Consider the following 26,127-nt stretch of genomic DNA (forward strand, 5'->3'; position numbering starts at 1 on the left):
CACTACTATAACAACAGCTCTCTATTGCTCGTTACAAAGTAAGCTGTTATGCTTACAATTATTTTGAATAATTACCAATAGTGTCCACTGCCTTTAAAAATAAATGTTACTGGATATAAAATACATCAGTGGAAGCCGTTTCTCACACTACTATAACAACAGCTCTCTATTGCTCGTTACAAAGTAAGCTGTTATGCTTACAATTATTTTGAATAATTACCAATAGTGTCCACTGCCTTTAAAAATAAATGTTACTGGATATAAAATACTTCAGTGGAAGCCGTTTCTCACACTACTATAACAACAGCTCTCTTTTGCTCGTTACCAAGTAAGCTGTTATGCTTACAACTATTTTGAGAAATTACCAATAGTGTCCAGTGCCTCTAAGTGCAGAATAAAGAAAGTTCACCAAATAAAAAAGCTGAGTATGTGTGACGTAGGTTAGTTTTGTTTTGCTCGAGTGTGCATAGTGTGGTCATGATAACTGGAGATAGCGTAGGGTGAAGTCAACAAGAACTTGACCGATATTTATGATTAAAAAAAAACAAAAAAAAAAACAAACAAACACTCAAAACCACAGTGACGCCACATAAATAAACAAGCATTCTTTCCTGCTGATCTAGTCTTAAAGGGACTGGTCCTGACTCTTTGCGGGACCGACCCCTGATATGATATAATTGTAAGTGTTTTTCCCATGGACACCTTTTTAAAGTATTGTAAGTTTAACTAATCTTTTTATATAGTAGTGCTTTTTCATTTTTCAACTTTTTAAATTTCGCGAAATGAATGAAACAATATTTTATCATAGCTAAAAAAAAAGTAATGCCTGTTTTTTGAAAGCACTCATGTTTGTAGCTTTAATTCATATAATGTTGCTTGGACTGAATCTAATCATCTGAGTAGCAAAGGGTATGCAACCGCCATTACTGAACTTTTGAGTGACATTCGTTAATTTTGTAAACCAGCACCAAACCCGGTCAACTTCTTTTTGACTCGCCCTATCTAGCGCTGTTAGGTAGGCTTTTGGACAAAGAAAGAGAAACACATTTTTTTTAGACGGAAAATTTTGTCAAAAATGATTAACAATGACTCAGACCGATTAAGTACCCTCCACTGCACATATTCTTAGCGCTGCTTTGCGGTCGATGTGCTTATAACTGTACGATTTCCATTGAATACAACCTGCGAATGCGAATGCGAAGCGAATCTTGACGTCACACATTCGCAACGAACAATTCGCAGCAGTTGCCCTCTGCTCTACTCCCTTGCGATAATCGCTGCAAAAGGAGTGTGTGACGTCCCATTCACGTCAAATTCGCTTCGCATTCGCATTCGCAGGAAGTATGAACCGGGCTTAATGCTGCTTATCGTTCACCCACTGAAAGGCATGCTAACCTTCCGGTGCGTACTGCATGCACGAACATGAATGACGTCACAATGTAAATTCATGGTGAACGCGCAAGATGGCCGCCTAATTTTCTCGCTAACCTGTGAAATACGTTTTCACCTAGGAAATACTTTACTGCTGCAGTAAAAAGCGCAAAAATATACCGTTTTGCAGCGCTATGAGATATGGCCCAGCAGGTTACGATACACTCAGCAGCCGCCACTGCAAGAAATACGATAGCAAACATCTTCTCTCTGAGAATGTTTCTTTAAAGTACGTTTATTTCAAAGATATTCAAAAAAACTCAAATCACCAAAATGTTCTTTATAATAATTGAAACTTGATGCAATTGTACTAAACCAAATGATAAATTCAAAATGTATTTTATTGCTTTTGTTAAACTCACTAGGTAAAAAACCAAATACAAAAATATAGAAACAAATTTATAGAAACAACTTATTTTATATAGGATTTTAGGCATTGCATGGTGGGGTATCAATGTATATTTATTTGGTCTGCGGTTACACAATGTGTGTATCTACTTGCCATGTAGAGTTTGTTCTTAGAGAACTGTCTTTCTTTTGTAGATTTATCGGGTGTTCGGGATACTTATTTTATATTCCATTTCGCGAACAAAATATTACTGAAACTACCTTTTACTGGAGGAGAATTAAACTATTCAATGACAAGAAAACCTGGACATAACTATTCCCATCAGGTGACACCCCTGTGTGTGACGAAAACTGAGATTTCCAAGGGTATTATTTCAGTTGCCATGCAAGGCGTATAATAGTACTGACCGTGTTATTTCATTAACTGGTAAACAAGAAGCCTCACATTTTTAAAGCCATTAGACCCTTTCGGTAAACAGTATTGTCCAAGGCCCACACTTCGTGTATCACAACTTCTATATCAAATAACAAACCTGTGAAAATTTGGGCTTAATCGGTCATCGGAGTCGGGAGAAAATAACGGGAAAACCCACCCTTGTATCCGCGCGTTTCGCCGTGTCATGACATGTGTTTAAAATAAATCCGTAATTCTCGTTAACGAGAATTGATATTGTTTTACTGTTTTCTCAAAAAGTAAAGCATTTTATGGGATAATATTTCAAGAGAAGTATTTCACCACTACCTTCTGTAAACCCTGTAAGTTATTTGTAAATCTGTGAACTTATAGCCAAAGCCCCAGCGCATTCAGTTCTTTAAAAAGTATTTGACTGCATCCCACATTGCTTTGGTGTCTTTCTTTGCTTCTGGGTCCTGACTGTAGTCCAGGCTATCTGCATTCCATATCCCTACTCCACGTAGTTTCGTCCTTTTAGCGTACTCATAGCGAAGGGTAAGTGAATCCGGGTCATCATACCACGCCTGTCTTATTTGTCCTTTCGAGTGGATCTATTTGTACAAACAAAACATACCATTAGTAAACAGTGTACTTAGCACCATAAAGTTCGGCAGACCTACTTCAATTGACCTCAGAAAATCCACAATTCACAGTGGTTTAAAACCCTATGTAACCCCGACATCGACAAGTTTCTGTACAATAATCGGTCAAAATACCTTTATAATCGGTAAAAATACCTTTATAATATCTCAAGCATGTCTCAATGTCATCTTTAGGTAGATAAAACGTGGTTGTCCATTAAAATAATCCACAATTTATCGATCCGTGTCGTGATTCACGAATTATTGTGACAATTTTTATAATTTGGTTTTGAAGTCAACAGAGGGCGCTATATCTTTTGTGTGTAATCTTTTGTGTTAATGTACACGATGTTTTTGGTTAAAAACAGCGTTCTGAAAACTTAGTTTTGGGGAGTGAGGGCGATCTTGCGGGATTTCGGCGCTATTTTATTTTCAAAGCTAAGTAGTCACTCTATCATTTTTATGGAAAAAAAAACCCAAAAATATGTTGGCCGTTGGTGGCCGATTGGGAAAATATCCAACGTTTTATATTGAACGTTTATTTTCCTTAACTTTGAGATGTAAACAATTGCTTTTTTGAAAAATCTCATTTTCAGGAGTAAAAACTCATTTTCGCTAATTAACCGTGAATTTCTAGCCACAACGAATAGTTACTTTACTAATTTATCACATATTTTTAGCATTTCGTCCAGGCCCTTAATGGCTTATTTTAAAGATGTGTGGCGGTTATTTTTTTTTATAAGTAGCATTTTTTGACATTTTAGTCGAAGATTTTCAAAGCATTTTTGCCGTATCATCAAAACTTCGGTCCGTATTTAATTTTCTATAGTGCGAAAGGTCACTTATACAGGTAATTTAAAAACAATATTTGTTTTCTCAAACAATTTTTATATGCCTACCCAGGTATTTTTTTGTAAAACAAGGGTTTGTGATTTTTGCTGAATATAAACGTATGTCACAATATACGAACTACAATTCCTTAAAAAACCAAGGTAATAAATTTCAAAAAAATAAATATTCTTCAACAAATTAGTTCTTCTTGTTCAAGTCACCAAAGATATGTAGTTATCTCAGAAAACAAAATCGGACCTGATGTCTGGGTCTTAAACCACTGTGCAATTATTATTAACTAGTTAATTGTATTAATGGGATGTCATGTATGTTCTGGGGTTGCATTATTGCAGTGTAGTGTAGCGTTGTAGTGTAGATTCGTTAAAATAGTCTACACTTCCAACAATAGAGTAACGTCACACAAATAGTTAGAAGCAATTAAAAAAAAAGCCAAAAAAAAAGCAGGATATTTGGGACTTCAGAATGTACTCTGTTTATAAGCATGTGGCCATCGAACATACGAAAGCGAACTGCACTATTTAGTTTCAGACGTGAGAACGGAGCCTCAAGCCGAAGCCGTTGTTTTAAAAAGGGTCTATGTGTGTAACCTTTGACCTTTGAACCCACTTACTTACCTTGTAGTTGAAATATGGCGATGCGTATGTCGCATTGTACAGTCTGCCTGATGTTGATATTTTGAGATGGGACATCATAAATGCATATGACCGTCCTTTGGATGGGACGTCACTGCAGGGTGCACCTCGGAAAGGTACATGCATGATGGAACATACGTTATCCTGTGAGTACGAAACCAGAACTCCATGTTTGGTATTGTAACCATTTAGTGCGTAACATTGGATGCGTTCGTTTAGGTTCCCCGGGTCGACCCCGGTGTGTGGCGTGGTTTTTTTTTCCAGGACAAACGTGTGCAGACAATAACCCACGTTCGTCCTGGGGAAAAAAAAAAAAAAAAAAAAAAACACCACACACCGGGGGCGACCCAGGGAAGCTATAAACGAACGCACCCACTACCAGTTAGAAACTGTCTCAATCCAATTATCCCTGACTTCTATAGAGATACTCTTGAGAAACACTAAGAGCGGCCAGGACAAGGTCGTTTACCCGCTGGATTTTTTACAACATAGACTGGTCCGCTGTCTCACGGGAATTCCCGCGGACAGTTCAGAAGAAAATCGCAAAATTGCTGAACACGATTAAGTCAATATCGTTTGAAAATGATCGCTCTGTTATAGATCAGCATTTAATAGTCAATGTCAAATGTACTTCGAACTTTCTTATAACTACCAATTCTTCACTTTGTCTAAACATGCCAAGTGTAAAAAAGCAATACCTTTGACATGTTTTGGCAGACGTAATCCAGTCCACCCCAAGACACTCCCAACACCAGCTTGTCAGGAGATATTCCAACATCAAGATATCCTCTGATCCCTGAAGTAATAACAACAAACAAATAAACAAACAAACAAAAAGCAAAAAACAAACAAACAAACAAACAAACAAACAAACAACCCAAAAAACAAACACCCAAACAACAACGACATAAGAAAGAAACAATTATACACGTTAGAAATCTGTCTTCGTCGCCAAGATAATCGTGTTGCAAAAAATGATTGCACTACCACTATACACATGAGGGCGATATGTAGAAAGAAAAAAAGCAAGAGTCGTGTAGGCCTACACTGCAAATAGACTTGCCTTCAGTCGCAATCCCGTGGAGTTCTTTTATTTTCAGTCCCATCGCTTAGACAGAAAGCTTGGGATACTCTAACCTGTGCCGCTCCGTTACAGATACTGTGTGATATTATAGTTCTATCAATCAATCAACATTTAATCCATACAAACATGTACCTGAACATAGTTGACACCATTCGCACGAGTACGGGACTTGAATCAAGTCTAACTGCAATACAGCTCTGCTGATGACTCGTTCTTTCCTTTCGTTTCTATCATGTTTTGACTTTCATTGCATGTACGTGTGTTTCCTATCATAAAAAGGAACTCAAAATAAATAGTTGCGGGTACAACCATGTGTAATTCTCTTTTGATTGAATGTTGGCTCTGAAAAGAGCTGGTATACCTTGCTCGTCTTCATGAGAATAGTTTCATATCATCGACTGTGGGATGCTGTAGAGCTATATTTTTCTGTATTCCACTTCCGCTTGTGTGATAACTTACAATAATATTATTTACCTTTGATAGTTTTGTTGTACGGAGCATTAGCCATAGCAATACACGGTCCGTATATCTGGCTCTGCTCAGAGTAAGCCATTATAAAAACAAAGTCACATGACTCGGCTATACCCTTGTAGTCATAGCAACGGTCATCAACGCAGTTTGGAGACCAAGCGACATCAAAGGTAACCTGAGGAGAGAAATATAACAGGGGAAAAATAGAGACAATGCCAATGACGTCACAGGCACAAATGGGTCACTCAGTGTGGTTGTCAATGGAGAGCTATCATTGGCTGATGCGTTGCGCGCAGTATATACGTTTCCATTTTGAATTAAAGTTTAATGTAAATCTATGAATATTTGTCTTTTTTGTTTCGTACAAAAAGTACCCAGACCCTTTAAAGGTACTAAAACACTATTGGTAATTTTTTATAAACAAATAAAACTTATACTTTGTAACGACCATTGGAGAGCTGTTAAGTCTAAAATATTGCGAGAAATGGCTCCCTCTGAAGTAACGTAGTTTTTCAGAATAAGGTAATTTTCTCTCAATAATAAGACTTCAGCTAAAGTATTCTATTATATCTGAAAGCGCACACATTTTGTGCAACAACTCAGATGTTTTTTCTTGTATAAATCTTTTGCAACTTCGATGACCAATTGAGCCCAAACGGTTAATTCCTATTTTATGCAAATGTTTGGATACACAAAGTGAGTATGATGGTCTGTGACAATACCAAACGTGTCCATTATCTTTATTATATAAATATATAAACTTTTGTGTTTTGTGTCGTACACAAACTATTTGCCAAAACCTTTAGACCGGAAAAATAAAACAATTTACCTGTGAGTTTGGAATGGATAAATGGAAAGTTTTCGTCAGCTCAGACATAAAATCCGTCAATAAATGAGCTTCTGATTGTTTGAGTGGATACTCAATGTCGATGTTAATGCCATCCAAGTGTTCTCCAATGACGTCATTGACACGATCCATGATCCAATTAGAACGAGCTGAGATGCTAGAGAGAGAAGCTGCTGGTAAAACACCTGGAGTTGTTCAAAGAAAGTTAGAAAAAAACTTACTCACAAAGACACAGAGCCTGTCGATTTCATCAAACTTTTCCCAACTTAGGATTAATCTTAGGACTTAGGAGTTCCGTATAGAGGTTAGGACGCACTGAACCCATTCTAAGTTAGGACTGCTGGATACGTTCGGTAATTGTCAAAGACCAGTATTCTCACAATTAGTGTATCCCAACACTTCGTTAAAAATAATAACAAACCTGGGGAAATCTTGACTCAATATTGGTCGGTGAAATTTGAAAGAATGACAAAACAAACCACCCTTAATTGTTGCATGCACAACTGTACTTTCAGATTATGCATAGAAGAAGGCCTGAGTGAGAAAACCCCTTGGCTCAAAAACTACATCTTCGGATGAAGCCGTTTTCATGTTTTGTACTATCAACCGCTCTCCATTCATTACCAATTTTGTCTTCTTACCTATGTGAAACATTTTCATTTGATATTATGAAAATAAATGAACCTTGAACATTTATTACTTACCCATACTTACAACTCTGACCCCCTTAGAGTGAGCGAAGCACATCAGCTTTGGATCATGTCGATTGAACATAACGATTGTTGTTAGTTGTGTCCAGTCGAAATGTTTCCAAGTGCTCCCGCCGATCCAAAAAGCAAAAACCTACCCCAAAAGAAAATATTGTAAAGTTGCATTCAAAATACGTACAGGCTCTGGATTACCGCCGAAGTGTGTGCCTTTACCTTTATTAGCTATGAAGAGTAAAACTAATGTATAGAAAGATTATATTAAATGCTTTATTAAAAAACTGTCCACGCAGCACAATTTTGAATTATAAAAACACATTTTAGGCTACTTGAATTTTGTTTATTTATTAAAATAACATTACTCGTACACTCTAAAAACTAAAGAGTTGAACCCAACACTTGCATTAGTTCGGTGAGTGACTACACTTTGAAAGTGTTGGATCCAGCGTTTTGTATGTTAAACCTAGCATTTTAAATGTTTGATCCAACGCAAAAAGGGTTAATTCAACAATTTAAGTGTTACTTCAACCTGTTTCCTTTGAATTGTTGGATCAGGTTGACGTAACACTTAAATTGTTGAATTAACCCTGTTTGCGTTGGATCAAAAATTTAAAATGCTAGATTTAACATACAAAACGCTGGATCCAACACTTTCAAAGTGTAGTCACTCACCGAACTAATGCAAGTGTTGGATTCAACTCTTTAGTTATTAGAGTGTAGAACTATAGAAATTAGGCTTCCGCTATCCACTATAACCTATATTGTTGGTCACGATGTACAAACTCGAGTGGATTGTGACCCGCCCCCAAAACTTACCTTGAGAACAAAGAACATGGCTACCCTCCTCCCCCCCCCCCACCCCCCACACACCCCTATGCCCTATAGGTGGGCCTAGTTTTGGCGGGATTCACTTCAATTTCAAAAGAAAACTCCATGTGAAAACAAAACGCGTGCAGGGAAAAAAGTTTCAAGATGATGTACATGATGACCTATTACTAATAGCTAGGTCATCATGTAAAAAAGCATATTTTTTGTCCAACGCCAGAAGATGAGTGCATATACCCAGTTACTTGGGCGCTATACTCCTTTTTCAAAATTTGTAACCCCGTACGTACGTGTCCTACAATAATTCATTTACTTCTTTGCGCGGCGGCGTTGATATCACATTGCATAACGCCGGGTCGGAGCACGGACATGCAGTACTTGTCGTTGCCTCTCTCCTACCACCCCTTGTAACTTCATCTGAAGAACTGCCAATAAACAACATCAAGAAAGTAGCAAAAACAAAGTTAAACACCTCCATTTCATAAAGGACTCCTGCAGTTTTTACGCTTTGTTATGGAAAATAAACACCTTGTATGGTAACCTGTCGTGCTTATAGTGGTTTTTGCGTAGCAGTAGCAACAGACTACAACATTGCTCTTTATAATTGTGTAGTTAGTGCTCAGAATTCCCTCGTAGAACAATAGGCGCTTGAACCTCGTTCGAAGTACACGTTCAGATATACACATTTTATGTATTTTTACTTCCGTCTCTTTGCATACACACGGACGTACACACGCGCCCCGCACAGAGCACCATTTGTAAACATGGAGTTCTCGAAGATTTGTCAAGTGTGTGGAATCTTTCTGCTTTGTAGCTTGCTAGAAGTACAATGTCTAGTCATAGAGGAGACTGTAAAAGAAAGCAGCGACTGTCCATGTTCGGATCCTGGGCTTTGTGATGTGATCAAAACACCGCCGAGAAAAGAGGTAATTAAAAACGTGGCAAATGCAATGTTTACGTTGTAACTTATAAAACAGATAACAGTTCTAGACAGTACGTAGCCTACTAAACTGCGCCAATAAAGTATCTAAACACTTACAAATGGTCAGATTTATCGGAACCTGAAATAGTATACAAAAAAATAATTATTCATTTCTGTTCACTGTTAACTTCTGCACATTTTGACACATCTTGTGTTGCGCTACGATGTTGTTGGGTGGATTTATGGGCACTTGAGTGGCTTAAGGTCGAATTTCAGAAGTTGCAAAAGCCCCTATTCACCCCAATTCCAGAAGAGAACTCGCACAAGTACCACACACGGACAAAATCAAGACAAAAGACACAAACTCGTTTCGTTTACTTGACCATGAAATTTATTGCCGTATCTTTAACTCTAAACTGCTGATATCCTCCTCAGTTCTTAGTGTGTCCTCCATCACTGTCCTGAACGGCAAGGAGTCGTCTTCTCATACTCCCAATGAGACCTCTGATCTGTACCTGGTCAATCCCCTGCCGTTTCCTGATCAGGATGCGTCGCAATCCCTCGAGAGTGGTGTCAGGCTTTATGGACTTGTTCACTTTCTTCTGCTGCAGAAGTCACCCTCGGACGGCCACTCCTTGACAGGTCGTCCCCATTTCCCTGAGCTTGGTAGCCATTACATCATTTACTGACCGTCGCTGGTGACGTTGTAACCATGAGCTGCAGCTCGCATCGACGTACCGGCTTCTATCAAACCAACGATCCGTCCCCTTTCCTGTTTGGTCATTAGAGCCATCTTTCTTGTTATCTTGAACCACCTTTCCCTGTCTCATCATAATCAGGGATTCTGGCTCTTAACCCAGATTGTTGTATGCCTCCCATCTTTGACCCCTTTGCTTGGTTACTGACAATTATTGCTGATGTTCATCACAACCGATTTATCAAACAAGCGACAAAAACAATCGTTTATAAAAGCTGGGCAAAAGAAACGCTGATCTTACTCGTCACAATACAACGATTTAGCTTGAATAGGGGCTTTTACAACTTTTGAAATTCGACCTTAAGCCACTCAAGTGTCCATAAATCCACTAAACAACATCGTAGCGCAACACAAGATGTGTCAAAATGTGCAGAAATTAACGGTGAATAGAAATGAATAATTATTTTTTGGCATACTATTTCAGGTTCCGATATATCTGACAATTTGTAAGTGTTTAGATACTTTATTGGCGCAGTTTACTACTACAAGTACTGGTACGGTCTAAGTACATGTACTACTACTACTGTAGTACTCATGTACTACTGACATGACAGACCTGTCAGAGGACTGTGGTTGGACTATGGATATTTCTACCTCCATGTATTTCTACCTCATCTGTCCATCATCATGGCCATGCACTTCTTCTTCTTCTTCCTTTAAAGTGCTGCTTCAGAAAATTTGAAGATTACCGCACTGTGGCTGGGCGCACGCTTGAAACCATGGGACCGTAAGCCAATCAGGTGCAAAAATATACATACATGGTTATACACTACTCTGGTTATGACAATTTTTATATGGACAATGGATGGAGTAAGCTTACACATATTACAATTTATGGAGGGAAGGAACTAGTGAGGTTTTTTCCTCATGCTGTGTCTCTATTGGATAATTTTCCGTATTACGCCACCACTTTTTCACTCAATTTTACAAAAAGGGATATCTCATTGTTGAGGTAAATTAGATACTAATTTATACTAATTTATTACTATATAATTATTATTTCATATCGAATGAAAAGGTGGTGGCGCCATACGGAAACTTTTCCTCTCTTTTTTTTTGGTCTCCACTAGCCCAGGTTCGGGTTGGACCCCTCTGTTTACCAGAGCTAAGACACCACTATTTAACCAATAATATCGGTTCTTTGAATAGAGGCTTCAGCGTAATTAAGCTGTTAAGATATAATAACAACTTTGAAGAAACGCCTAGTTTATTAAGAATGAGCTGTGAAATTTTGAGCAAAAAGGTAAAAATACTCCGAGTCTATTGATTTGGTTCTGGATCTGTCGTCAGTAAAACTACTCCGTCATAACTGTACATCAAAGCAGTACTACAGTAGTTGCGATAACGTAACCCTCCTGCTGACAGAGGGTTACGTTATCCCCCGTCGTCAGGAGGGTAACGTTATCGCAACTAGTACTACAGCTACACTACATTGTTGGCAGTCTTCAAAAGATAATAGAAATAGTATTACTATTGATAAATGATGATAAGACAGAGTTCCTTCTATTTGGGTCACGTCAACAGTTAACTAAGGTTTCAGTGCCATACATCTCCATCGGTGATGCTCGGATAGCTCCCTCGCTGAAAGCTCGGAACTTAGGGGTTATTTTTGATTCATCGATGACACTTCAGCCACACATCAACAACATTGTTCGTTTATCATCATATCACATCAGGAATATAGGTAAGATTCGCAAGTACTTGGACAAAAGTGCCACTGAAAAGGTCATTCACGCATTTGTTACTTCTCGTCTTGACAACGGCAATGCTCTTCTCTACAGTCTTCCTAACAACCAGATTTCCCGACTTCAACGGCTCCAAAATACTGCTGCCCGCATTGTGACACTGTCTAGAAAATCCTGTTCTATCACCCCCATTCTGAAACAACTACACTGGCTGCCTATCTCTCAACGAATCATCTTCAAGCTGATGCTCATTGTCCACAAAGCTCTTAATGGCAAAGCTCCCCACTATATTTCTGAACTGCTTCACGTTTACACTCCATCAAGGAATCTTCGATCAAGTTCTATGCTTCTCCTCATTGAACCCAAGTCTCGACACTCATGGGGTGACAGGTCTTTTTCTTCAGCTGCGCCACGCATCTGGAACTCTCTACCACTTAATCTTCGATCTTGTGTTTGTACTGCAAAATTCAAGTCTCTTCTCAAAACTTATCTTATGTCACAGGTTTTCAATGACTAATTTTGTTGTGTCTGTTTTTCTTTGTGTTGTGTTTTGTTTTTGTTTTGTTTTTGGTTTTACTGCGCCTTGAACACCCAGCAGGGTGGATATGTGCGCATTACAAGTCTTATTATTATTATTATTATTATTACTATTTAATACTAAATAGAGTCAAAAACCAAATAGGTGCATTTCTGCATTCGGTCATTTAATGATGCAATACTCTAAAGGAGAACAGTCATTCATTGTTACAATACCTCGTGAGCTATGTCTGTTTAGGTAAGGCCCTACACAATTTGTAGCAAGATTAATGAAGTAAAAAATTAAAAACAAAACGGGAAGTCAGTGAAGAAATAAGAAAAGGAAAGAGGAGTAAGGAATATAAACAAAGAAATTATGAAACAAGGAAGTATAGAAAATAAAATGGAAGCATGCAAGGGGTGAATGTAACTTCTGTATTGACCCCTTGCACGCGCGTCACATGTGGCGACTGTTGCCACTCTCACCATGTTGCCACTCTCACCATGTTGCCACTCTCACCATGTTGGTGGGCAGTTAGGTTTACGTGTATTAAAGCATATAAAAGCGTTTGAAACCATTTATTATGAAATGTATGGTTAGAAAGATGTTTTAAATGTAGAATATACTGATCCACACAAGTATCACTAAAAATTGCACGGTTTTCATTTTACGTCGCGAACTAACACGGTTGGCCATTTATGGGAGTCAAATTTTTGACCCCCATAAATGGCCGACCGTGTTTGTCGACAGGGTAAAACGAAAACCACGCAATTTCGAGGCATATTTGTGTAGATCATTGTATTCTACTTTTACAACATCTTTCTAACCATACCGATTTTGTAACAAACGGTTACATAGCGCTTTTCAAAGACCAACTCGACCGATCCAAGGCTACATTTTAGGCGACGCAGCGTTAAAGGAACAGTTCCTTTAACAGTTTAACGCTGCGTCGCCTAAAATGTGCACTTTGGGCCTACAGTATTATATTCAGCTTTTCATATCGTGGTTTATTGCTTGATATTTGAAATAAACAAGTAAATCCCCTTTTATAAGATGATCCCTTTCTACTACCACTTCCAAGTTCCAAGGTCGTATTTTAAACTTGGGTGTGATCCCTGGCTATACAGCTGCAGTTGAATAGGTTCTGACTGGCACCCCGAACAAAGGTATTGATATTAATAGGAGATCACCAACATATGGCTACAAGTAGATAGCTTAGTTGGTAGAAAGAGTAAGTACTTTAACAGTAAGTACTAGCAAATAATAATAGTATTACGTTTTTATATTATAGCACTTTTCACTTTTCGGCCTTAAATCATTCCTGAAGCCATCGCAGCTCCCTGGGGAGTAAACGTATAGTGCAGAAGTCATAGGTTTAAGTCTTGCTGTATGCATTTCTTTGTTCAACCTAAGCTTGGGCGATATCACGATATTATCGAATATCGCGATATTAATTTGGAAACGATTTCGATATCGGATGGATTTGGTTTTAATCGAAATATCGATATATCGAGATATATCGCAATATATCGCGATAATCGCGATAATCGCGATTTATCGCAATATCAATTAAATATCGCGATGTATTTGCTAGCTGAGACATCTTGCACCCCATAGGTTTGGAGTAAAACCAGAAGAATAGGTCATTAGAACACCTCTCTTATGCTATGACTGTCTCTTCTACAACTTTCACTTGGAGTTTGAAGACTGATGATGTCAAGTTTCAATAATCGCGATTATATCGAATATCGCGATATATTGTCAGCGATATATCGTGAATAAAATAAATCGATATCGCCCAAGCTTAGTTCAACCCAACTTTAATATTATGTTTTTACATTATTAGCCTTAGAATAGATAAAGACTCTGCTACATGTAGCTAGGGTAAAAAAACAGTTGAAACATAATGCCATTAAATGTTAAAGGCAGTGGACACTATTGGTAATTACTCAAAATAATTATTAGAATAAAACCTTTCTTGGTAACGAGTAATGGGGAGAGGTTGATGGTGTAAAACAATGAGAGAAACGGCTCCCTCTAAAGTGCCATAGTTTTCGAGAAAAAAGTAATTATCCACGAATTTGATTTTGAGACCTCAAGTTTAGAACTTGAGGTCTCGAAATCAACCATCTAAACGCACACAACTTCATGTGACAAGGGTGTTTTTTTCTTTCATTATTATGAGATACACCAACTGTGAAGGCTAGTCTTTGACAATTACCAATAGTGTCCACTGCCTTTATAACTATTTTTAGCATTTATACCAGGGCCCAATTCCACAAAGCTACTTAAGCAGAAGGTATTGCAAAACAAATTTTGCTTCACAGGAATGAGCAGGATACCAGTCACAAAATGTACATGTCACATGCTAGTTTGGCTGAGAGTAGTAACCTTATTCTGGTAAGCATGTTTTTATTATGCTTAGCTCATTTTTGTGCTTTAAGCATCTCTATGAAATTGGGCCCAGATACTTTGGTTGGTAAGCAGTTTGCAAAGTCAGCTAATTCAAGCTTCTTATTCTATTATTCCTCAGGTTTTTGGTTTCTGGGTCGGTGGCAGTGAATGGATGAAGTATGATTGGAATGCACTGACGACAGTCGTGATGTTCGGCCACTACGACGCCAAAATGATGTGCTATGCTCACTCAAAGGGAGTAAGAGTTACTCTCCTAGGTTAGTTGAAAACATCTTTCAAGCTAGAGAAATAAATAATAAAAATTTGGGAGGCTAATCATCCTTTATACTGAGAAGTTTAACTGAGAAGGACGCTGCTACTACGTGTTCGAGAAACAGGCATGCAAGGGCGCCTTTGTCAGCCAGCCATATCGACCCACTATTACCTCTAAGCACAGCCAGGGATTGAAAGTGTTTAATTTTTCCTGAGGGAGGAAAACCGGATGGTCTGGAAAACCCTCGTGGCACAGCAGAGAACCAACGCACAACTCAACTCACATGTATGGCCCTGGCCGGGAATCGAACCAGGGTCACCTTGGTGAGAGCCGAGCGCTTTACGCACAAGTCAACCAGTCCCCCTTTGAAGGCAAAGTATACTGTTGGTTTTTGGAACTGTTTGACTGATTAATCCTTCATGAATGATTATACAATACAACTTTGTGAAGATTTTATTTCAAAAGGTGTTGTTATACCTCGGTAACAAACTGTAAAGTTTGATTGGTCGAGAACCAATCATGTGGCGTGCAACAAAAACGCATGTTACATGGCTCGGGGGGTCGGGTAACATGAAAAGTGATCATGATGGACACTGGTGTACATCACCTTGATCGTTCCCAGTGTTGGTCGAAACACCCGCGGGTTGGAGGGAACAGAAACTTTTGTTGTTCGTCTGCTTATTAAACAATGAATACTCCGTTGTAATAATGTTTGAAGATTACACCAGAACTTCGAGAAGAGGAATATTAATGTTACCGAGGTGTAACAAATCAATCATTGCATGCTGTGATTGGGGTCCATGGGTTTTGTACACCTTGGGTGTACAAAACGCAATGGACCCCGTCACAGCGTGCAACAATTGTATTTATGTCGCCCAAGATCAGGAGTGGATCTTTGATCAGTAGAGTGTTGGTTCCAGTCCCAGTCGTAACTCTTAATTGTGTCCTTAAGCAAGACACAATAAACATTATTGCTTCGTCCTTTGGATGAAATGTGAATGCACAAAAAAGAACCAAGTAACGGCCGAGTCATACTGCAGCGAAAGCGAAAAACGATAGTGATTACGACGCATTCTATTGGTTGATTTGCTCCACGCAGAATACGCACACGCTCATTCAGCCATTCCTTTTATCTTTCTCAATTGTGTTTGTTCAAGAACCTTTTCAATTTCAAGTATCTTATCAGGCATTTGCTAACTCTAACTTAAATAACAAAGTTTCTCTTCTCTTACTTGTTTTCTTCTCTTACTTGTTTTCTTCTCTTACTTGTTTTCTTCTCTTACTTGTTTTCTTCTCTTACTTGTAGGAAACTTTCCTTTGGCCAATCTGAGTAGCGTGTCTGATAGAAACAACTGGATCATAGAGAAGGTGGCAATGGCCGTCGATCTCCACCTCGATGGCATCAACCTTGACCTCGAGAATCCAATCGATGCGTCTCAAGCTCCTTTACTGACGTCCTTCGTGGATGAAACAACGAAAGCTTTCCACCTATCCATTCCGAACTCTCAGGTAAATTGGAGCAAGGTTTGGGAAAGGGGTGTAAAGAGCTCTTTGAAAACAAATCCTCAAAGATAACTATCACGGGTTCAAATTCTACCCATACGCTTGTGGATTTTGTTTGTCAACCTTGATGCACATGATTAGTGAAGCGGTAACTACTGAAATGTCTCATGGTGATGACTAGAGCAAGCTAGTCGAAGCGTTGAGACCAACCCAGGACCTGACTCCACGGCAGTACAGTTATTTACGATCCTATTATAAGCTAAAGTAGTAGTCCCAGCCTATTTCTATACCATCCGCCCAGGAGAGTTCTTTTCAGAACTGAGAAGTCTCCCGAACACCCGAACAATCTACTCTGCGGTAGTAGAATTAAGCAAGACAGTTCTCTAAGAACAAACTCTACCTGGCAAGTAGAAACACAGTACCGCAAACCAAATATATATTGATACCTCACCATGCAATGCCTCAAATTCTCTATGCTGAAATGTTGGTATGAGTATTCACTTTACCACCCAGCTGGACAGCCACTTCAAGGTGAGGGCTACACTGATTTGGGCTATTGACCCAAATCAACTGCCATCGGGGGCTCATTGCCTATTACTCCTGCAGCCGATTTCACAAAACTCTAGGATTAATCCTAACTCGAGTTGGGACGAGTAACCCGTCCTAACTTAGGATGGGTTACAAAACTCTAGGATTAATCCTAACTCGAGTTGGGACGAGTAACCCGTCCTAACTTAGGATGGGTTACAAAACTCTAGGATTAATCCTAACTCGAGTTGGGACGAGTAACCCGTCCTAACTTAGGATGGGTTACAAAACTCTACGATTAATCCTAACTCGAGTTGGGACGAGTAACCCGTCCTAACTTAGGATGGTTAAAAAACTCTAGGATTAATCCTAACTCGAGTTGGGACGAGTAACCCGTCCTAACTTAGGATGGGTTACAAAACTCTACGATTAATCCTAACTCGAGTTGGGACGAGTAACCCGTCCTAACTTAGGATGGGTTACAAAACTCTACGATTAATCCTAACTCGAGTTGGGACGAGTAACCCGTCCTAACTTGGGATGGGTTACAAAACTCTAGGATTAATCCTAACTCGAGTTGGGACGAGTAACCCGTCCTAACTTAGGATGGGTTACAAAACTCTAGGATTAATCCTAACTCGAGTTGGGACGAGTAACCCGTCCTAACTTAGGATGGGTTACAAAACTCTACGATTAATCCTAACTCGAGTTGGGACGAGTAACCCGTCCTAACTTAGGATGGGTTACAAAACTCTAGGATTAATCCTAACTCGAGTTGGGACGAGTAACCCGTCCTAACTTAGGATGGGTTACAAAACTCTAGGATTAATCCTAACTCGAGTTGGGACGAGTAACCCGTCCTAACTTAGGATGGGTTACAAAACTCTAGGATTAATCCTAACTCGAGTTGGGACGAGTAACCCGTCCTAACTTAGGATGGGTTACAAAACTCTAGGATTAATCCTAACTCGAGTTGGGACGAGTAACCCGTCCTAACTTAGGATGGGTTACAAAACTCTAGGATTAATCCTAACTCGAGTTGGGACGAGTAACCCGTCCTAACTTAGGATGGGTTACAAAACTCTACGATTAATCCTAACTCGAGTTGGGACGAGTAACCCGTCCTAACTTAGGATGGGTTACAAAACTCTACGATTAATCCTAACTCGAGTTGGGACGAGTAACCCGTCCTAACTTAGGATGGGTTACAAAACTCTACGATTAATCCTAACTCGAGTTGGGACGAGTAACCCGTCCTAACTTAGGATGGGTTACAAAACTCTATGATTAATCCTAACTCGAGTTGGGACGAGTAACCCGTCCTAACTTAGGATGGGTTACAAAACTCTACGATTAATCCTAACTCGAGTTGGGACGAGTAACCCGTCCTAACTTAGGATGGGTTCAATGCTTCTTATGTATTTGGATACGGAATTCAATTCGTCCTAAGTCCTAAGATTAATCCTAAGTAAGGAAGTGTTTTGTGAAATTGGCGGCTTGGGCTGAAACTGGGTTATCCCCTTCAAAGTCCATAATGGTGTACTCATAGGTATTATCCACTAGGAGCCAGGCTGGTAGAGCAGAATGTGTTAAATAATAATAATAATAATAATACTTGTAATGCGCACGTATCCACCTGCTGGGTGTACAAGGCGCAGAACCATGGTGACACAAAGTTGTGTTGTGTGAAAGACTCTGCTGGAGTCGATATGTCAGGCCATTAAAGACCTGGACTCTATTGGTTATCGTCAAAGACTAGTCTTCACAGTTGGTGTATCTCAACGTATGCATAAAATAACAAATCTGTGAAAACTTGAGCTCCATCGCTCGTCAAAGTTGCGAAATACTAATGACAGAAAAAACACCCTTGTCGCACCATGGTGACACGAATTTGTGTGCTTTCAGATGCTTGATTTCGAGACTTTAAATTCTAAATCTGAGGTTGCGAAATCAAATTTGTGGAAAATTACTTCTTTCTTGAAAACTACGTTACTTCAGAGGGAGCTGTTTCTCACAATGTTTTATACTATCAACCTCTCCCCATTACTCGTCACCATGAAATGTTTTATGGTAATAAATATTTTGAGTAATAACCAATAGTGTCCATTGCCTTTTAACTATTTATTGCTTTTGTAAACAGGTCACCTTTGATGCTGCTTGGTCATCAGGCTGCATCGATGGCCGTTGCTATGACTACGTAGGGATCGCTAAGTCATGTGACTTCCTCTTTGTGATGTCATACAATGAACAGAGTCAGATATTTGGACCATGTATCGCCATGGCGAATTCACCGTACAACAAAACAGCTCATGGTATGTTTAAAATTGAAAGTTGTTTAAATTACCCAGGGGCTGATTTCACAAAGATCTAAGATTGATCGTAACTGCAAATCAATCGTAGTTGCTTAGTAAAATGTGATGTCACACTACAAATCACGATGGTGATACTGTAAAATTGTCTTGCGATGAATTTTATTGCTTTGTGAAATCGGCCCCGGGGGCGGTATTCACGAAACTTAACTTAGTGGAGTACTTAATAAGTTTTCCATAAAGTCTAAAGCACCCCGCTAACTTAATTGGGGCGCTTAAGTAGCTTTTCACAAAACACAGTACCCCACTTAAATCTAAAAAAGTTAAGTTGTTTAGATCAAGTAAGTGGTCTCAGAGGTTAGTATATTTATTTACTAACCTCCAGGACCTGTTTCTTGGCATGAGGATGGGTACTATAGGAATTTGAAAACAGAACTTGTATTAGGCATGAAATTTTATTTTATTTTAATTACCAGTTTTTGGAGGTTAGTATATTTAAGTTCTAACCTCCAGGACCTGTTTCTTGGTATGAAGATGGATATAGGAATTTTAAAACAGAATTCATAAATACCTCAGACAGTTTCGCTATTCCTATTGGTGGAGAGTGCGTCACGTGGGTGTGTATAAACCTTTGTTTATGACCCGTAAAAAGTGTTGAAACATGGGCGTGACACGCAAGTTTGCATCTGTGTTTATAAGACAGTTTCTTCATTCCCATTGGTCGAGAGCAACGGCCGAGACAGTTGTGCCGCGTCACGCGATACGCGCGACGCGCACAGCATTCCCTTATAAGGAGTTGTTTACCTGGGGGCCTTGACTGGGCCTTACCATTTCATAGCTGGAGGGGTGTTGTGTTGAAAGAAATCATTGAAAAATTACAAATTTTGCATTTATTTACTTTTTGACCATAAGTGTTGATGTTGTTTGACCGAAAAGGTATTTATGAATGGTTATCAAAGTGTGTTGAATCGGTTTTCAACTAGTGGTTTAAACCTGTCGAGGCCTGGTTCTTGATAATTTACCTAGACTTTGTCTCGGTAAAATTATCAAGAACCAGGCCTCGTTGGGATTAAACCACTAGTTGAAAACCTCTTCATCACACATTGATTCCCTTACTGGTATTAGGCATAAGACCAAGGCCTTAGTTTTTCAACTGACAAGTTAGCCAATCATGGTTTTTTTTGTGGCACAGGCTATATACTCCCCAGTGAGCTGAGATGGTTTAGGGAATGTAATGGCCCAGTGATCAGGGTAATAATGTTGCAAAGAGCTTGCAGCATACGGTAAATAGAGCGCTTAATAAAAACTGAATATTATTATATTATAATTATTATTATTATTATTATTATTATTATTATTATTATTATTATTATTATTATTATTATTATTATTATTATTATTATTATTATTATTATTATTATTATTATTATTATTATTATTATTATTATTATTATTATTATTATTATTATTATTATTATTATTATTATTATTATTATTATTATTATTATTATTATTATTATTATTATTATTATTATTATTATTATTATTATTATTATTATTATTATTATTATTCTAACTTTATTTTCTGTCAGGTGTTGAGATGTTTTTGAAGCTTGGGATACCAGCTAACCAGCTGGTACTTGGCGTTCCCTGGTATGGTTACGACTACAAATGCAACAGTCTTAGCAAGGTAAATCACAGATACTTTATAACAAATGTGTAGTTTGACTGTCTGACCATTAAAATACAATTTAAGGTGCTGTTCTTTTGAGTGGTAGATACATAGACTATGCCAACCTGCAATATGATATAATGTAGTTAAAGGCAGTGGACACTATTGGTAATTGTCAAAGACCAGTCTTCTCACTTAATGTATCTCAACATATGCATAAAATAACAAACCTGTGAAAATTTGAGCATGATTGGTCGTCGGAAATGCGAGATAACTATGAAAGAAAAAAACACTCTTGTCACACCAAGTTGTTTGCATTCAGATGCTTGATTTCAGGACCTCAAATTCTAAACTTGAGGTCTCAAAATCAAAATCGTGGAAAATCACTTCTTTCTCAAAAACTACGTCACTTCAGAGGGAGCCGTTTCTCACAATGTTTTATACCATCAACCTCTCCCCATTACTTGTTATCAAATGAGGTTTTATGCTGATAATTATTTTGAGTAATTACCAATAGTGTCCACTGCCTTTAATGCATCGAAACAGCACACAGTCAACCCTCATATGTCTTGCCATTAAATATCATTAACTATGAGCCTGGCTGGTAGAGCACTAACTTCCCATTTTGAGTTTAAGTGCCTTTCGTAAGGGCACAAGTGTCATGACCGGGTGTTGAACCCACACTCCGCCGCTGAAAGCACCAGAGCTCGGTGAACTAGACCGCCCGACCATGACACAATAAAACAGTTATCACGAAAGCGAAAGTTTAATACGAATACAAAATATAGTATTCAGACTGCCTCAAGCTACCGGGCTGTCTCGATGGTCTAGTTGGTAAGTCACTGCTCTAGATTTGAAGAGATCGTGGGTTCGAAGTCCATTCAAATAATATGCTTGTGGATTTTTATCACAGAGCTCTGGAAAGTACCAAGATACAGTGCTGACACACATCGGTGTATATGGGTAGAACCAGAATTAATATTCTTTGACTTTATCCCTGATGTGAGTTTCCGTCCAAAAAAATCATTATTATTGGGTTTTTTTTTTCATAGAGCAATGTTTGTGCAATTGAACATGTACCATTTAGAGGAGTGAACTGCAGCGATGCAGCAGGAAAACAGATCAATTACGGAGGGTTGATGAAATTGCTGGGGAAGAACTCAACAAGCGGGCCACTGTTCAACACCACGTATTATGCTCCATTCTTTAACTACAAGGTAAGAAATTAGATAATGTATAATGGGGATCAAGGGGACTTTTTATCATTATCTTCCCAATTGCGGAGTGAGATTTTAATTGGATCATTGGGAGGGGTGGTACCCTAATAATCATAATAATAATGGCTTCTTTTATAATAATAATAATAATAATAATAATAACCCGAGCATGGAGTCGGGATAGTTTAGTGATAGTGTGAATATCTACCGGGGAACAAAGCTTCCACGCTGCTCGCAGACTCTGGAATAGTTTACCTTACAGCATCAACCACTCTACATGAAGCTCACTAGCAGTCTTCAAGAAATCTCTCAAAACCCACTTGTTCAACTGATTTGTTTGCTTACACGTATTTTGTTTATTCTATGCATGTTGTTAAAGGAACACGTTGCCTTGGATTGGACGAGTTGGTCAAAACAAAAGCGTTTGTAACCGTTTTTTATAAAATGCATATGGGTAGAAAGATGTTGTAAAAGTAGAATACAATGATCCACACAAGTTTGCCTCGAAATTGCGTGGTTTTCCTTCTACTGTGCGAACTAACACGGTCGGCCATTTATGGGAGTCAAAATTTTGACCCCCATAAATGGCCGACGTGTTAGTCGACGAGGTAAACGGAAAACCACGCAATTTCGAGGCATGTTTGTGTGGATCATTGTATTCTACTTTTACAACATCTTTCTACCCATATGCATTTTATAAAAAACGGTTACAAACGCTTTTCAAAGACCAACTCGACCGATCCAAGGCAACGTGTTCCTTTAAGTGTGTGTACAGCGCTGCGCCACTTTCCCTTGTTAGTTAGAGCACTTTATAAATACCTTGTATTATTGTTAGTTTAATTATTTATATGTTGCACCAAGACTACATTTTTCAGAGCGTATTGAGAATGAGTTTGGTGTGATGGAGGTATATAACATACCTCATGGGACGGTTCTAATTGGTCTAGTTGGTTTGACACTGCTCTAGAATTGCAAAGGTCGTGGGTTTGAATCCAAACCGAGTAATATGCGTGTGATTTTTTTTTTCACAGAACTCTGGGAAAGTACTGAGTATACACATCGATGTAAATGGGTAAAAAAAAAAAATGAGTGTTCTCAATGAATGTTCTAATATTGTACTTTTTCACTTTTTTTTCATTATGAAGGATTCCAAAACTGATCAGATGCACCAGATATGGTACGACAACCCGAAAAGTTTAACGGCACGCTATGAGTACGCCAATAAGATGAAGCTCAGAGGTGTGGGGATGTGGAACCTGGACACCCTAGACTACAGCGATGACCCAATAGCCCAGGACCAGACTCAAGCCATGTGGAAGGCCATCGGAAAGTACTTCCTCGACGGAAATGAAGTCTTCTAAGAATTTGTTGTAAATAAAAACATTAAATGTTTGGTGAGTAAGCACTTGAAGTCGTTGTGGCAGGAGATCCCCTTGAGATTCGGTCCCCCCATATGACGAACTGTGTACTTCAGATAGCGCCCTCTTTTGAATCATCCTCCTACAGCCCACGTTAATTTCCCCATGATGGGGACCGCATCTCCGGCAGACAGAATTCCCTGGGACACCATCACTGAAATCTTATTTGAAATTGTTCAGGTACGACTCTCAGCCTGACGACTATACTTGATGAGCAAACAACTAAAGTGGTGTTATTACACCTCAATGTTTGTTAGGTTAATTTCAAAACACTGATGATTCACATTAAAATGGTCATGAATGAAAGGGAACAGAAACAGAAATGAGTTGGTCGCTCAACAAGTTTAGTGAGTACTTGAAAATTCTCCAGTCATCCACAGAATGATCCATGAAGGTCACACAGCACCAAAACTCACATGGTCCCTGCATGTGGTTTCCAGGATGCCCAACTGCTGTTTCATGCTGGCTCTGTATAGTAGGTGTTATCTTTACTATGCATGGCATGGAACAGTTAAAAATCACTGATGAAAGGCTGCTAAAGAAAAATTTGATAGGGGGTGGGCTTAATATATTTTTACACACTTACTTTGACCTGATCTTTCCAAGGTTCCACAGTGGTACTGTACCACCTAAAGATTAACTGATAACATAAAAAAACTACATGAGCTTTCGTAGCAACAACCACTTCATCGGATGCAATGAAGGGGACAAGCAATGTACATTCTTTGTAAACAAGAAAGTAATTATGGTGAATAAATCCAATAGCCAAAAGTTGAGCCAGTGACTAAAGAACATACTCCTGAACAAACGATCTTCATCATGGAACCCAGACAAAATTATAATTTGTAGCTTCAGGTTAGCTTTTGAATTATCAGATACTTTTGTTGGATAAACCTTTCTCAATTAACCAGGGAGACCGCTAGATTTTACACAGAGAAAGCCCAATGAGTGTTTAAATAATATTTATTCAGGCAAGCACATTTACAAGAACATGTGCATACATTAAAAATATTTAAGAAAACAAAGTAAAACAACGGTGGGGTGCCAAAAGGCGTATGTCTCCTAAATCCCCCAAAACATTAAGGCAAGAGAGGACATCAGAGATTAAGAATGTTAATTTTGTTTTTATCCGTCTTACCAACTAGACCAACAAGATTGCCCGGTAGCTAGAGGCAATTTGAATCGGTCAACATAGGGTTCGAACTGCCTCCAGCTTTCGCGCAATCTCGGTGGTCTAGTTGGTAAGACGCTGCTCTAGAATTACAAAGGTCGTGGGTTCGAATCCCACCCAAGTAATATGCCTGTGATTTGTTTTCACAGAACTCGGGTAAGTACCGAGTATACATTGCTAACACACGTAGGTGTATGGGTAAAAAAACAAAATGAATACTCTCAATCATAGTTAGATCTTTAAAAATAACCGCAAGATTCATTTGGTCTTTGATAATAACCGGAAGATTCATTTGGTCTTTGATAATAACCGGAAGATTCATTGGATCTTTAATAATAACTGTAAGATCGTAACAAACCTACTCCGAGTGCTAACACACATCAGTGCATATAATAAAACAAAAATAATTATTGTACTATGATTGTTGTCATACTATACAGAATAGGGAATCAACAATTACAAAATGGGGTGTTTAAAAATAACATTATTTTCTGCAAAAAAAAAAAAATTACATTTTAACACCATATGATGTTAATTTTGATTCTCACTTCGGTATTTATATATGCATATACGTATTCGTTAGAAGACTTTAAAAAGTCTCTATGAAATAATGGTTGTCAAATTTTTGTTTTAAAAACATCTTTGTAAAAGAATATTTTTGTCTTGTATTACAAACATTATATTAATTGAAACCTTAAAGGTTATAATAACAAGCAATTTCATCGTGTGTCTTTTTTTTTACTTTTAGAATCAAGTTTGAAAAGACAACCTATTTTTTAAATATGAGTATTTTGAAACAATAAATCAGACAAATTAATGGAAGAGTTTAACTTTTGATTACAATTTCTGTTTGTTTGGTTTTTAACCCACTTCATACTTGACTGTTTTCTAAAGACTTTTCACACAATTCCTTCTGGAGGAGCACACAAGTCTCTGAGAATTCTCATATTTCCCTCGTTTGTTATGTCCATTGTCCATGGTCTCTGAGAAAAATTACATAAAATGAGCACAGCTCCAAACAGAACCGAAAATGCTCAAAGGTGCAAGAGAATAGCGAACAAAAAAAACACTGTTGTTGCACAAATTGTTTTGCATTTAGATGTCTATAAAGCTAAAAGGCTTCAGGCCCATAAAGTTGTGTATTATTTTAAAGTGAAAATTACCTCTTTCTCAAAGCTACATTACACTGTACTTCAGAGGGAGCTGTTTCTCACATTGTTTATACTTTAACAGCTCCCATTGCTCGTTACCAAGTTAGTTTTTAATGCTAACAATTATTTTGAGTTGTCACCAATAGTGTCTATGCCTTTAAGGTGAGTGAATAATTAAATCAGCCAGTGAAGATTTAATGCGCGGTACCCTTTTGGCGCCCTCTGTTGGTCTAGCTACAAAATATTATTACTGAAACAGCCGTCAGTTCATCATCTCTGCGAAGGCAATATTCCATCAATATGTTAATTTCCTTTCATTTTCTCGTCTTACCACCATTAAACTTTGACCCAGATTTGCATAATTCATTTATATTTGA

The 26,127-nt window shown here is 38.4% G+C and overlaps 2 protein-coding genes across 2 annotated transcripts; one reads left to right on the top strand and one right to left on the bottom strand.

The window, feature by feature from the left end:
• Positions 1-1,670: 1,670 nt before the first annotated feature.
• LOC139942927 (di-N-acetylchitobiase-like) lies at positions 1,671-8,742 on the bottom strand. The gene is made up of 7 exons (XM_071939749.1): positions 8,546-8,742; positions 7,405-7,543; positions 6,683-6,885; positions 5,857-6,028; positions 4,997-5,094; positions 4,281-4,442; positions 1,671-2,784 (listed from the first exon to the last, which is right to left on the bottom strand). The coding sequence occupies exons 1-7, from the start codon at positions 8,708-8,710 to the stop codon at positions 2,584-2,586; spliced, it is 1,140 nt and encodes a 379-aa protein (XP_071795850.1). The 5' UTR covers positions 8,711-8,742; the 3' UTR covers positions 1,671-2,583.
• Positions 8,743-8,958: 216 nt separating this feature from the next.
• LOC139943246 (di-N-acetylchitobiase-like) lies at positions 8,959-25,406 on the top strand. The gene is made up of 7 exons (XM_071940069.1): positions 8,959-9,158; positions 14,647-14,785; positions 16,088-16,290; positions 18,953-19,124; positions 20,714-20,811; positions 21,846-22,010; positions 23,156-25,406. Exons 1-7 carry the CDS (start codon positions 8,997-8,999, stop codon positions 23,369-23,371), a joined length of 1,155 nt encoding a protein of 384 aa, XP_071796170.1. The 5' UTR covers positions 8,959-8,996; the 3' UTR covers positions 23,372-25,406.
• Positions 25,407-26,127: the final 721 nt, after the last annotated feature.

The sequence above is a fragment of the Asterias amurensis genome, chromosome 10 (genome assembly GCF_032118995.1).
Source record: "Asterias amurensis chromosome 10, ASM3211899v1".
NCBI classification, from domain to species: Eukaryota; Metazoa; Echinodermata; class Asteroidea; order Forcipulatida; family Asteriidae; genus Asterias; species Asterias amurensis.

Excerpts from the sequence above, each read along its gene's own strand:
- LOC139943246 (XM_071940069.1), top strand. The coding sequence starts at position 8,997 with ATGGAGTTCTCGAAGATTTGTCAAGTGTGTGGAATCTTTCTGCTTTGT. Across the intron at positions 9,159-14,646 it reads AAACACCGCCGAGAAAAGAG|GTTTTTGGTTTCTGGGTCGG; the intron begins GTAATTAAAAAC and ends ATTATTCCTCAG. Across the intron at positions 19,125-20,713 it reads GTACAACAAAACAGCTCATG|GTGTTGAGATGTTTTTGAAG; the intron begins GTATGTTTAAAA and ends ATTTTCTGTCAG.
- LOC139942927 (XM_071939749.1), bottom strand. The coding sequence starts at position 8,710 with ATGGAGGTGTTTAACTTTGTTTTTGCTACTTTCTTGATGTTGTTTATT. Across the intron at positions 7,544-8,545 it reads CAACGCCGCCGCGCAAAGAA|GTTTTTGCTTTTTGGATCGG; the intron begins GTAAATGAATTA and ends CTTTTGGGGTAG. Across the intron at positions 6,029-6,682 it reads TATCCATTCCAAACTCACAG|GTTACCTTTGATGTCGCTTG; the intron begins GTAAATTGTTTT and ends TTCTCTCCTCAG.